The sequence below is a fragment of the Citrus sinensis genome, chromosome 4 (assembly GCF_022201045.2).
Source record: "Citrus sinensis cultivar Valencia sweet orange chromosome 4, DVS_A1.0, whole genome shotgun sequence".
Classification (NCBI taxonomy): Eukaryota; Viridiplantae; Streptophyta; class Magnoliopsida; order Sapindales; family Rutaceae; genus Citrus; species Citrus sinensis.
In genome coordinates, this window is record NC_068559.1 from 4,158,584 (window position 1) to 4,173,260 (window position 14,677).

At 35.1% G+C, this 14,677-nt stretch overlaps 2 protein-coding genes and 1 non-coding gene across 3 annotated transcripts; 1 reads left to right on the forward strand and 2 right to left on the reverse strand.

Moving 5' to 3' along the window:
• Window positions 1-2,439: 2,439 nt before the first annotated feature.
• Window positions 2,440-4,663, forward strand: LOC127901771 (uncharacterized; the record flags this gene model as incomplete). Its single annotated transcript, XM_052439423.1, has 3 exons — window positions 2,440-3,042; window positions 3,442-4,431; window positions 4,607-4,663. Coding segments are annotated over 3 exons (1,650 nt in total), but the record flags the coding sequence as incomplete, so codon positions are not given.
• Window positions 2,743-2,849, reverse strand: LOC127901984 (small nucleolar RNA R71). The gene has a single exon (XR_008054389.1). It is a non-coding gene; the product is annotated as a small nucleolar RNA R71 (small nucleolar RNA).
• Window positions 4,664-12,972: 8,309 nt separating the features above from the next.
• Window positions 12,973-14,281, reverse strand: LOC102613377 (uncharacterized). The gene is made up of 5 exons (XM_052439424.1): window positions 14,105-14,281; window positions 13,806-14,018; window positions 13,635-13,727; window positions 13,350-13,466; window positions 12,973-13,267 (listed from the first exon to the last, which is right to left on the reverse strand). Exons 1-5 carry the CDS (start codon window positions 14,279-14,281, stop codon window positions 13,103-13,105), a joined length of 765 nt encoding a protein of 254 aa, XP_052295384.1. The 3' UTR covers window positions 12,973-13,102.
• Window positions 14,282-14,677: the final 396 nt, after the last annotated feature.

The window sequence follows — 14,677 nt, forward strand, 5'->3', positions numbered from 1 at the left end:
TCTTTTTCTTCTAAAGCAGATGGAACTACTGTTCTTAGTAATTATAGTACTGAACCAAAGTGGGATATGGCAACAGTGAGGATTTTTATAGCTAGAATGATTGTAATGCATGAGCTTCCGCTATCATTTGTTGAGTATATTGGGTTTTACGAACTGTTAAAGCTTCTCCAACCTTCAATTGAGACTATAAGTAGAAACACTATCAAGGCTGAAATTTTGAAACTTTACGATATTGAGAAGACGAAGGCAATGAGTGTTTTGGAAGCTTGTGACAGTAGAATTGCAGTGACTACGGATATGTGGACTGCTGGTAACCAAAAGAAAGGGTATATGGTTGTTACGGCACATTACATTGATAACTCGTGGGTGTTGCGAAGTCGTATTATGAGGTAATATTCTCCAGACTTTTTTTTTCGTTTCAACATAAATGAATGTTTGCATTATTTAATATTTTAATTTTTTTTATATTTTTAGGTTTATATATGTGCCGGCTCCACATAGTGGTGAAGTTATGTGCAATGAGTTGTATGAGTGTTTGATGGAGTGGAATATAGATAGGAAATTGTCTACTGTAACTGTTGATAATTGTTCTGCAAACGAGTCCATGATTGATTTGTTGTTGGGGAAATTTTCAGCTAGTTCAATGATTATGGGTGGGAAATTCCTTCACATGCGCTGCTGTGCACATATATTAAACTTGATAGTTAAGGATGGTTTATCTGTGATCCACAAAGAAGTTGAAAAGATTAGAGAGAGTGTCCATTACTGGACAGCAACACCTTCTAGATTTGAAAAATTTGAGGCTGCCAAAAAACAATTAGGTGTTAAAGAAACTAAAAACTTAGCACTTGATTGTAAAACTAGGTGGAATTCCACTTATTTGATGCTTAGTACAGCTTTGTTGTATAAAGATGTATTTATTCGTTTAAAGGAGTGTTAGAGTGCAATTTATGCACTAGTTTTGCATTATTTACTTCCCTTAATATCGATGTTTTGCACTTAATAATAGTGATTTACTTGTGTTTTACTTTTGTAGGTGCAATTCTATTGATTGATGATAAAATTGAGCTATAAGATGATGTTTAAGGATTATTGTTCTCTTGGAGAAATTATGAGCGTCAGAAGAACTTTGTTGATAAGGCGTGGGCGCGTGCTGTCAACTGCGGACCTGCAGTTTTAGTTTAACGTGTTTTGTATTTTTGGTTATTTTTGTAATTACGAATTTAATATTTCAGATATTAGGATTTTATTTTAAATAGAATTCTAAAAGAGAAGAGAGAGAGAGTATTTAAAGGAGGAATCTATTGTGAAAAAGGGGGATTTTGGATTGGAGAAAAAGAAACCCTAGATCTAATTTTTCTCTTCTCTCTATGAGGAACTAAACCCATTTTTCTGGTTGAAGGTTAATGAAGCTTTGATTCATCACTACTGTGAGATCTTTCTTGTGCTTTAATTGTTTTATTACTTTTTGGGTATTTGTTTATTCTCTGAATTATTTTCATGATTATGTTTGTTAATTAGGTAATTGGCCACTATTTTATTATCAACTTAATCTATTGTCAATTAAAGGATTCATCGTATGAAGAATTTAATGTTTGTGACAAATAACATAGCAGAGAGTTGTGTTGTGAGAATAAACAATCTAATTTAAATGAATCATCATATGTGTTGATTAGGATTTGGGTCTCTCTGGTTTTTCAGGCTGTCAATTGATTAAATTCTATGATCGTATCTAGGGTTGTCTATTGATTAGGGAAATAACCAACGGTCGTACCTTGGTTATCGACTAGTTAAGGAGAGATTGGCTATTAGAGGGTCTCAGTAGCTATAACCGGTCTATTCATGAGTAATAATAATCTATATTTGAATCAATGATCAGTAGTCGAATCAAGCTGAGTTAATTCCTTCAATCAGAGCTTTCTCTAATTTGAATTACAACTTTAATTTGCATTCTTGTTATTTTAATTTGATTTTTATTATTGTCAACAATTCCCCCATTTTATGTTTTACGTTTCAAAAGGATTTAATTAATTACCGATCTCTGTGGACACGACCCTGCTCAATCACTATACACAATTTATTTAGAGTAGGAATTTATTTTTGTTGGCTTCGACACCCACCAAATTTTGGCGCCGTTGCCGGGGATTGGTGTCATTTATTTAATCCTTTTTACGTTTTACTTGGTGTATGGTTCGTTCTTCTCGTACAGGTACACTTTCGTTTGATCCTGAAATTGAGAAGACAGCTCGCCAGCTGAGACAGCAGACTAAGCGAGCTAAGCAACGATCCTCGTCGCCTTTGCTTTCTGAAATAGATACAGTACCTGATTTAGTTGAATCATCTAGCGATTCAGAAGAACAAGTGATGGATAGACCTGCACCTGTAGAAAGAACACTTAGAGAGTTAGCTGAACCAGACTTGAATCAACAACCACTCTGCATTCAATATGCAGATTTGGAGGTAAATTTTGAATTAAAGTCTGGTCTTATTCATTTATTACCCAAGTTTCATGGTTTTGCAGGTGAAGATCCTCATAAACATCTTAAGGAGTTTCATGTTGTGTGCTCAAGTATGAGGCCACAAGGCGTGACTGAAGAGCAGATTAAGCTGCGTGCTTTTCCGTTCTCTGTAGATGGGCTAGCTAAAGATTGGTTATACTACTTGCCTCCTGGATCGATTACAACGTGGAATGGTTTGAAGAAGCAGTTCCTTGAGAAGTACTTTCCTGCTTCAAGAGCTGCCAACATCAGAAAAGATATTTGTGGGATCAGACAACTTCCTGAGGAGACTTTGTATGAGTATTGGGAGCGATTCAAACAATTGTGTGCCAGCTGTCCTCAGCATCAGATTTCTGATCAACTTCTTATTCAATATTTTTACGAAGGACTGTCATTGATGGATAGGAGTATGATAGATGCTGCTAGTGGAGGCGTGTTGGTGAACAAGACCCCTACTCAAGCAAGGGAGTTGATCTCAAATATGGCTGCCAACGCACAACAATTTGGCAGCAGACAAGATGCCACTACAAGAACGGTGAATGAGGTAAATATTTCTTCTGTTGAACAACGTTTAGATAAACTTACTTCTCTTGTGGAAAAGTTTGTTGTAGGTAATGTGCAACAGGTGAAGACTTGTGGCATTTGTTACAATATGGGTCATTCAACTGATATGTGTCCTACACTTCAAGAAGAACCCGCTGAACAAGCCAATGCAGTTGGAGGATTTCCAGGCATGCCTCAGAGGAGGTATGATCCTTATGCACAAACATACAATCCGGGATGGAAGGATCATCCCAACTTCAGCTATGGAGTTAGGCCGTCAGGATTCCCACAACAGTATCCACCAAGACAACCAACACCTCCACAGTCAAACTCTAAGTCAGGTATATCTCTTGAAGAAATTGTTAAATCACTTGCAACTAACACTCAACAATTTCAGCAGGCAACTACAGTAAGCATTCAGAACTTGGAGAACCAAATGAGTCAATTGGCGACTACAGTGAGCCGTCTGGAGTCTCAAGTATTAGGGAGATTGCCTTCACAATCTGAGGTGAATCCAAAGCAAAACGTTAGTGCTGTCATCGTTAGAAGTGGGACGGAGTTGCAAGAGCCTAGTAAGAAAGTGACAAAGCATGTAGAGGATGAGCTTGAGAAGAATGAATTGATGCCTAAATCTCAAGATGCACAACCCACCAGAGCGAAACCCCTACCTATTGTGATACCTCCTCCTTTTCCAAGCCGGTTTACAAAATCCAAGAAGGAGGAACAAGAGAAAGACATCCTTGAGACATTTCGCAAGGTTGAGGTAAATATTCCTTTATTAGATGCTATAAAACAAATACCTCGATATGCTAAAGTCCTTAAGGAACTGTGCACCTCCAAAAGAAAATTAAGAGGAGATGAAAAAGTTCACATGGGGGAGAATGTTTCAGCAGTTCTCCAAAAGAAACTACCTCCTAAGTGCAAGGATCCAGGTATGTTTACTATCCCTTGTAAAATTGGTAGTGTTAGAGTTGAAAAGGCTATGTTAGATCTAGGAGCTTCTATTAATGTCATGCCTCGTTCCATTTATTCATCTTTGAATGTTGGTCCATTAAAAGAAACTGGCGTGATAATTCAACTAGCTGATAGATCTAATGCATATCCTGATGGGGTATTAGAAGATGTCTTAGTACAAGTTAATGAGTTGGTTTTTCCTGCTGATTTTTATGTACTTGATATGGAAGATGATAACTCCTCTAATTCTGTCCCAATTTTGCTAGGAAAACCTTTTCTTAAGACTGCTAGGACTAAAATGGATGTACATAAAGGGACTCTCACTATGGAATTTGATGGAGAGGTTATAGAATTCAATATGAATGATGCCATGAAATATCCTAGTGAGGAACATTCAGTATTTTCTGTGGATGTTATTAACACTATAGTGCAGGAAGTTTGTTACAAGGAAAAAACAAAGACATTTCATGATAGAATGATTTTGAGAAAAGAGTTCTCTGTTGGTCAAAAAGTTCTTCTTTTTCATTCTAAGCTTAAACTTTTTCCGGGTAAATTACGATCTTGCTGGGTTGGACCTTTTATTGTTACTAATGTTTTTCCTCATGGTGCAGTTGAGATTCGGAGTCCGACCTCTGACAAAGTTTTTAAGGTTAACGGTCATCGCTTAAAACTTTTTTATGAAGGTTTTTCGGTAAATATTGTGGAGGATGTGGCTCTTGAGAGTCCCAATTATGGAGATTGATGCATAAATGTGTCTAGCCAAAGACATAAAACAAAGGCGCTTTTTGGGAGGCAACCCAAATGATTTGTTTATTTTGGTTTTTGTTATATCTTCTTTTAATTTTGATTCAAAAAAAAAAGAAAAGAAAAATTTTGCTTATTTTGGTCAGAAGAAAATTTTTGATAAGGCGTGCCCACGTCTTAGCTAATAAGTACTTCTGTAATTTTTAAAGTAACATAGTTTTAAGGCGTGCCCACGTACTTAATAGAAAAGTACTTCTGAAATTTAATGTGTTTGCTTATTTTGGTCAGAAGAAAATTTTTTATAAGGCGTGCCCACGTACTTATTAGAAAAGTACTTCTGAAATTTTTAGTGTCTCAAAGTGATTCATCACTAAAAAAAAAAAAAAAAAATTTATTTATTTTTTTTTTCTTTTTTCTTTTTTCGTTCCTTTCTTTCTTTTTATTTTTTTATTTATTTAAAAAAAAAACCAAAAATCGAAAATCACTGTTCATTATTCACTGTTCACAAAATCCCTAATTTTCCAGAACTTGTTTTCTTCTCCAGCCGCTTGCAGCACACCAGCAGCAAACCAGCCCGCCGGAAAACGCACCATCCCGTGAGCGCAGCACCAGCATCCCGTGTCTCGCAGCCCAGCAGCGCGCAACGAAGTCCCACCAGCGAAAGCAGCCGCACGCAACGCAGCAAGCCCCAGCCATCACCATCGTGCGAAATCAGCAGCAACCGTGCACGCAACACATCCCGCGAAGCAGTAGCAGTAACGCCCCGCAACGCAGATCCTCAGCTCCAGCCCGCGCGCATAGCGCAAATCAATCCAGCAATCACCCTCGTGAAGCAGCAGCAGTAACGCCTCGCAACACAGCCACGCACCAGCATCCCGCACGCAACCAGCAATGTGCAACTAGCAACCAACAGCCACAGCCCACGCATCAGCAGCAGCCGCGCGCAACGCAATGCAGCACCAGCATCCCGCGCGCAGCAAGCTCCAGCCATCACCATCGCGCAGCGCAGCAGCCCCAACGCGCGCGCGCAACACAATCAGTGCCATCCCGCGTCCATCAAGCAAGCTCCAGCCGAGCAGCAATCGCAACGCAACCAGCCTACGACCTGCATTCCAGGTGCGTGAATCGAAATCCGTGACAAGATGGAGCAGAATTTGGCCGCATACTTCAAGAGTGTGGGATTTATCCCACCATTTCCGCCAAACCCATAGACGTTATGAGGATCAAAGCTCACAATTCAGGGAAGTTTCTTTTTGCCCTTAATCTTTTATCCTTACGCTTTAATTTTTATGTGAGCTTTGATTATCTTACATTGGGGACAATGTAAGTTCTTGGTGTGGGGGAGGGATTTTTGCATTATTGATGTCTGGAATTATTGTTTTCACTCTACTCATCTATTTTCACTCTACTCATCCTTAAATGATTTTGGAGTTAGTATGCTTCATATATTATTATTCTTCTTTTCTTTTCTTTCTCACTACTTTTTTCCCATCTATCTCAAACTATTCATATCTATTTTTATTTTACCATACTCTTTCATCACTCACATTTTATCTTTCACTTTTCATATTACTACATACATCTTTCTCACTTCTTATCATTTTTACTTTTTCTTTTATATATCACTCATACTTTCTTCTCATTCTACACCACTATTGATGGTTGATTCATTTGAAGAGTGTACATGATTTGATGGCAAATTTACCAACTTTGTGAGGATTTGAGCCTATGAGCAACCACTTTGCTATAATATTTTTGTTATGTGAATATCAATCTTAGTTTGTTTATTCGAGAACTTGCTTTGTTATGCATGTTGAAGCCGCATTACGAGATTTTATGCATTAAAATGATAAGGGCAAACCCTTTTCCATTTTTCTATTCTCGCATTTTTTTTTCTCTACCCGAAGACCTTTATTTGCTATCTTTGTTTGAGCCTTAACAATTACCCATCTAATTTTCTCCGTCTACTTAACCATTTTTCTTCTTTTTGAGCCTCAATTTAAGGAGATTTTTGGACTCATTGTGTGGATATATTTTGTTGCTTTTTCTACCTTGTAATAAAGTTTCTCAATTAGATCAACAAGCATTATGCTTGAATTAAATTGTGCAAGGTTCATTTCCTTGTTTTGATTAAAAAAAAAAACAAAACAAAACAAAACAAAAGAAAAAGAAAAAAAAAGGAAAAAGAAAAAAAAATCGAAAAAAAAGAAAAAAAATGTTTACATTCTTGGTGACTTGAGTAGAAATAAGCATTTTGATATCATAAGTTCATTCAATGAGTTCATTCTTCTCATTTTGATCTCTTTTTCTTTCGTAAACCTTTCTTTTTCATTCAACCTATTTAACCCCATTACAACCCTTTTAAGACCCTTAGATTTTTGCATTTTATTCATGTTTTGTGGATTGAGATGTGATATATAAGCAAGCTTATGGTAATAGCATTCTTTGATTTGATTTGAGTGGATAAATGACACCCTAAACACTTTGAGTGCATGGAGTGAAGTTATTGAGAGGGCTATTAAATCTTGCTGCACTTGAATTTTGAATGGATCTTCTTGGTGGTTGAATGTTCTTATTCTATCTTATGAAATTCTATGCTTTAAAATCCTTGTCTCTCGAACGTTGAACGACTTAATTTCTTGAGGTATGCTTGCTTAAAATTGTTTTTGGATGAGTTGAGATGAGAATTGAGTGGAGATTTGAGATTAATCTTGAGTTATATGCTTGAGGACAAGCATCATCTTGGTGTGGGGGAATTTGTTAGAGTGCAATTTATGCACTAGTTTTGCATTATTTACTTCCCTTAATATCGATGTTTTGCACTTAATAATAGTGATTTACTTGTGTTTTACTTTTGTAGGTGCAATTCTATTGATTGATGATAAAATTGAGCTATAAGATGATGTTTAAGGATTATTGTTCTCTTGGAGAAATTATGAGCGTCAGAAGAACTTTGTTGATAAGGCGTGGGCGCGTGCTGTCAACTGCGGACCTGCAGTTTTAGTTTAACGTGTTTTGTATTTTTGGTTATTTTTGTAATTACGAATTTAATATTTCAGATATTAGGATTTTATTTTAAATAGAATTCTAAAAGAGAAGAGAGAGAGAGTATTTAAAGGAGGAATCTATTGTGAAAAAGGGGGATTTTGGATTGGAGAAAAAGAAACCCTAGATCTAATTTTTCTCTTCTCTCTATGAGGAACTAAACCCATTTTTCTGGTTGAAGGTTAATGAAGCTTTGATTCATCACTACTGTGAGATCTTTCTTGTGCTTTAATTGTTTTATTACTTTTTGGGTATTTGTTTATTCTCTGAATTATTTTCATGATTATGTTTGTTAATTAGGTAATTGGCCACTATTTTATTATCAACTTAATCTATTGTCAATTAAAGGATTCATCGTATGAAGAATTTAATGTTTGTGACAAATAACATAGCAGAGAGTTGTGTTGTGAGAATAAACAATCTAATTTAAATGAATCATCATATGTGTTGATTAGGATTTGGGTCTCTCTAGTTTTTCAGGCTGTCAATTGATTAAATTCTATGATCGTATCTAGGGTTGTCTATTGATTAGGGAAATAACCAACGGTCGTACCTTGGTTATCGACTAGTTAAGGAGAGATTGGCTATTAGAGGGTCTCAGTAGCTATAACCGGTCTATTCATGAGTAATAATAATCTATATTTGAATCAATGATCAGTAGTCGAATCAAGTTGAGTTAATTCCTTCAACCAGAGCTTTCTCTAATTTGAATTACAACTTTAATTTGCATTCTTGTTATTTTAATTTGATTTTTATTATTGTCAACAATTCCCCCATTTTATGTTTTACGTTTCAAAAGGATTTAATTAATTACCGATCTCTGTGGACACGACCCTGCTCAATCACTATACACAATTTATTTAGAGTAGGAATTTATTTTTGTTGGCTTCGACACCCACCAAGGAGCGTGATAGAAATTATACATCTTTGCCTAGTGAGTTGGAGTGGAATTTTTCAAAACTTATGTGTGATTATTTGAAGAGTTTTTATAAGTTAACAGAACTTTTTTCGGGGACACGATATCCGACATCTAATTTATTTTTTAGCAAGATTTGTGAAATTAGATTGTCAATGAATGCATGATTACAATCACCAATTGAGGGGGTAAAAAATATGGCCACTAAGATGATTGCGAAGTATGACAAATATTGGGATATTATTCATGGAGTTCTTGCTGTGGGTACTTTGTTAGATCCTAGGCGTAAAATTTTGTTAATTAACTTTCTATTTCCCAAAATCTATGGAGAAAGAGCTGAATTTGAAATTGAAAGGGTGCACAAATTATTTGTTGATTTAGTGCATGAGTATGAAGTCAAATATTCATCAAATGCAAATTGGGGGGTTAATGGTTCAGCTAGTTCTGAAGGTGCTGCAGCAAATAATTCTATTATGGTAGACTTAGACTTAGATGAGATGGCTGATGAGTGGGAATCATTTAGAAATCAGAACTCACAAAATAATCATTTCAAAACAGAATTTGAGCTTTATCTTGAGGAAAGTACTTTGCCTTCAACTAGTCAATTTGATATTTTGTCATGGTGGAAGAATAATCAAGGCAAATATCCTATACTTGCAAAGATTGCGAGAGACTTTTTGGCCATTCCTGTATCAACAATTGCTTCCGAGTCCGCCTTTAGCACTGGAGGTAGACATTTGAGTCCTCATCGTAGTAGACTTCAGCCATCTACAGTGGAAGCGTTGGTGTGTACTCAAAATTGGTTTTGGCTTGACCACAACCTAAAAGGTATGGAAAATTTATTTATTACATAAAATAAATTAATTTGTTATAGTATCAATTTATTACTAACTAGCTGTTTTGTTTCTTATTTTTATGATTTATTCATGTTTTTTAGATGGAATTCCAGAGGAAGCAATACTTTCTGCAGAACAGCTTATTGATGAAAGTTTGATGAGTGAGTTGTGAACAACAATGAATCAAGTGAAGAAGAATAGAAAATGATGGAGAAAAGTTTAAACTTTGGATTTGTGGTTTTTAATTCGAACTTGTGTAATTGTTATGGATTTATATTTGTGGCTGTTTTATTACTTGAAACAGCCATTTGAATTGTAGAGTTTGCACACTAGCTGTTTGAATTGTAGAGTTTGCAGAGAGTTGATTAATTGTGATTTGTGAGTACTGGATTATTATGCCATTAATTGTGATTTGTTGTTTAAGTCTTAATTATTAAGTACTGGGATGTCATTTGAAACATTGAGAATTTGAGATAGGTTTAGAAACTTCATGTGGTAGAGATGATGTTGAAACATCGTGCAAAGTATGGACTGTATGGTTATCTTGATGATGTTGGTGGTAGACAATTATATAGGTTTAGAAACTTCATGTGGTAGACAATTATATATGTTGCAGGGGCTGTTTGTCCAGTGTAAATCTCATATTTTTTGTTTCTGTTAATATTTCCTTTAGTTACATTAGTTGTGTTTTGGTTCTATCACTAATAATGAAAGTGAAAATGGAAATTTTATTATTGATCCGGGTTCAAAACCCGGAATCCGGGAACTCGGATTTTTCCGAGTTGAACCCGGACCCGGACCCGGATGGAAAAAACCGGGTTTTAATCCGGGTCTGGGAAAAAGAAAATGATGTCCGGGTCCGGAACCGGGAAGGCTAAACCCGGACCCGGACCCGGATTTTGCCATCCCTAGGTGTATGTGACAGCTTATAGCTATCACAAATGTGTCACAACAAAAGCAACTTCGTTTTAATATTTTAGTGGTAAATTTGTTTTATTGTGAAAAAACATTTAGCGGGTATTATTAATTCAATTTTAAATTATGGTGCGTAATTATGTGTCAATGCTTTATGATGCTAATATGGTGTCACAATGTGAATTTTTTTAAAATAATAATATTATTAAAAGAATTTTTAATTTTTTTTAAATCAGAAATTTTTAATTTTTTAAATAATATTAATATTGTAAATCATTTTTAATATTTTTAAATTAGAAAATAATTTTTAATATTTTAAATAATAATATTATTAAATAAATTATTAATATTATTATTTTATAATTTTATAAATTCCATTGAAATTTAAAAATCACAATATGTATAAAATCAATACATCCAAATTATCTCAACAATATTATCAAAACATCACTAAATCATCACTTGAATAACCATAACATTGTCAAAACATCATCTATTCAATTATCACAAATCTACATCCCAACACTACCATATGGATCATTACCAGCATACAAAAACATCACAACACTATATATCATCTGAAACACTACCAGGCTGATCAAGATTCACTACTACTTAAGACTTTATCAAACAATATCAGCGTACAAATTTCACTACCACTTAGACTTTATCAAGATTCACTATCATCTGGAACAATACCAGCATACAAAATTCACTGCCACTTAGACTTTATCAAACAATATCATCATCAACTCCACTGCTCATACTATCAGCTCAGACACAAAGGAAGCATACTCGAGACGCACTTCATCAAGCTCACTTTGAGTGTATTCACATTTCCCTTTAAACTGTCAAATGATGATCACATGTCAAACTAAAGTAAACTATATATAGTTAAATTAAAAGTATTAAGTGAAGTAATCCGACAATGGATCTGAAAGAATGTGTACTTACATCATGGAGAAGTAAACTCGGGTTTGAAATTATGTCTTTCATAAACCTCAGCACATAGTATCCACACTTAGTACTCCCTGGTTGATTTGGGGACTATATCATCAACAAAATAATCATTAATACATATGCATATGAATTCTTTCAAGTGATTAAATATTAACAGGTCATGCGCTACCAAAAAAAAAAAGAAGAAAAAAGAAAGTCATGATTGCTTACCAAAACTTTTGTGATCTGTTGTTTCACCCTTTTTTAACCAGTCACCGCAACATGCGTTGATATCCCACTACATTATAATACTTGCGGTAAGTAAATAAACATGATATATAAAATTATATTAGAAATACAATATCACCATACTTGGTAACTATGTCCTTCAGGTCACTGTCGTCACCCAAATCATTGTTCGTAGAATCCAGATAAAATGCTTGCTTTGTCGTCAGATCAATTACAATCAACACCCAATGGAAACTATTACACAAAGAAATTGAAATTATGAATCAATTTTAGTAAATGATCATCCATATAACGTAAATAGAACTGTACCCAAGGTTATATGGCATGAAAATCATTTGCCCTTTGTTTGCTTTGTTCAACCGTTCGGCAATAAATTGTGCCCTCTTTACCCTTGTAGCAAAGGCATCATTATCATAGGCTGATGATACGAGTCCTGTGTGTATGAACCCAAATGGTCTGCCCACTATATCATTCGCCATGTGTGCATGCAACATCCTGATGCAATTAAGATGATGAAATAGTGACAATGTTGCCAATAAAAAATATCACTAAAAAAAAGAAAACAGAGAAAGGAAGCAATAAACTAAAAATTGAAAATAAACTAGTAATTATGATTTTGTAGACTTATGCGATGTATAAATGCATATGATTTGCTCCTTGCTCTTTCATCGAAATCAATGATTGACATTCATCAAGACTAATATGTGCTTTAGTTTGATGCTTGTATACCTCTTCATCCAACTGATAAGGTACGTAATAACTCATTTGAGCCAACTTCTTTTCACAAAGATTTCCAAATATTACAAGCCCAGGCACCCGGTTCATATGCACAATATGATAATTCCTTGTTCTTCTTCTTGACAATGGCTTCTCTTTAGGCTTTTTTGGTGATGTCTTCTTCTTTGGACTGCATGGTTTGTCTCTTGGACAATCAAGAGTCACTCTTGGTTTCTTGTGAGGCTTCATTGGTGATTCCTTCTTCTTCCTTGGTGATTGCCTTTTCGTTGGAGTTTCTTGTTTGTCTCTAGGACAATCAGCAGTCACTTGCTTCTTTGGTGACTCATTCCTCTTCCTTGGTGATTGCCATTTCTTTGTCAACGTTTCATGCTTATTCTTTACAGGTGATCCATTCCTTGTCATGCTGATTGACTGACAAGCCAAAAAACAAACAAAAAAGTCATTTTTTGTGCACAACAATTTGACTACGGCTAAAATTGTCTAAAATCCAATGTTTAAGTCATTTTTTTTAACTTGACTGTGCACAACAATCTGTATCATACCTTGTCCTCATTACGAGCATTCATTTCTTCAGCTTTATCTTCAATTATTTGCTCATCTAATGGAAAGTTTGAGCTTCCAACATCTGAATGTCGAGGTTGCTTTTTAATCTTCTTCTTCAGATCACTCAACTCTGCTTCTTGCTTATCTAACCTCTCTAGTATGTTTAGTCGCTCTTGTCGCATCTAAAATGAATTGTTTGGGGTGTCAAAGTACATCTTAGGCGATATAAATTTCCCAACACCCTGTATATGTCCGGAAGTGGCAGGCCTTTCAATTGAACGTGCAAGAATATCATTTCTTGCATCAGCTTTAAATTCTCCTTTTTTAGCTTTCTCTTCCAGTGCATCCTAATTGTATAATAATCATATTGATGAATATCAATTTTTTTCCAACAGAACCTAATTAAAAAAAAACTTTACTATTACTTACAATCTTCTTCACAACTGAATCAACATCAGGATCATATTCACCGTTTTTCATCTTCCTAACACACTTCCATGCTACACTCCTGTTAACTTCAGTTTCGACAAGTCCAGTTTTCGAGCACTGTAGTTTAAAAAAATAATAATATCACAGCAGGTATGCATCCTTAACTAACCATGAATTCCAAGCAGTAAATTAAAACAAAAGGTTTGCCAATTTATCATCATCAAACCAACCATCTCTATACCAATAGCTATACAAGAATGGTCAAGTTAGTATCATAGTACTTACAATTTCATCAAGCAATCCAGCATATCCTTTTCTACTTAAACGATGGTTCCACTTGTTGTCAGCCCTCTTATTTTGCTGTTGACGCCTAATTCTCTGCATAAAACAATCCTTAATTAGATTTAAAGATGGTTTTATGAAATGCCTAAATGTTTAACATTTAAAAGTATTCACCTCAAACTCAGTGGACAATCTAGAATTCACAAATTTATCCCAAACATTTTGAGGAATATGACTATACTGAAAAGGTGGTCGCTTCAACCTTTTACAATTGTGCTTGTGTGGCAAGATATACTTTGTGGTGAGCAAGTACTTGAAGTTTATGAATGCATTACCAAGTGCTTGGAAAACTTGCTTCTTACTATTTGGATGAACAATAAAACGTTCCTGAGAAAAATACATAGCATAATGATCAAATAGTTTAACATATACATTATTCAATTCTGAGATATAAATATAAATAATCATTTTACCTTAATAAACTCCCACAAACGGCTTTTTAAATATGGAATAACCTTTCTCCATTCTTGGTTAATATTCGGAATAGAAGTACGGCCCAACAGCACAATAAAGCTTGCTAATTCAGTAGCTTCAGGGACAACAGGTACACCGAGCCCATTGTACCTGACTACAAGCTTCCTGCCACTCATCCTTATCCTGCCAGAGTTTTTAATTGGTCCTCTCACAGTGGAACTGCTCTTCGAAATATCATTTTCATCCTCTGAATTAGGAAACTCATCAGGAACCTCCTCATCCCTTGAATTCTCCTCATCAGGAACCTCTTCATTACTCGAATAATCAATACTTTCCTTGTTAGAGAGTTCATCAGCAAGTCCTTTTCCTTTATCCATAAGGTTGCTCCTGCAATAAATGCACATTTAGTATTAGAACATTATATAACATATAAATAATGTCAAAAAAGGTAATATAGAGTCAATACAAGGAACATATGATAATAAAAGATAACGTAACACAAAACTATTATAAGACATACAAGCAGTAAATGCCATCAGCTTTTTCAAGCATCAATCCAGATGTCATGCTTG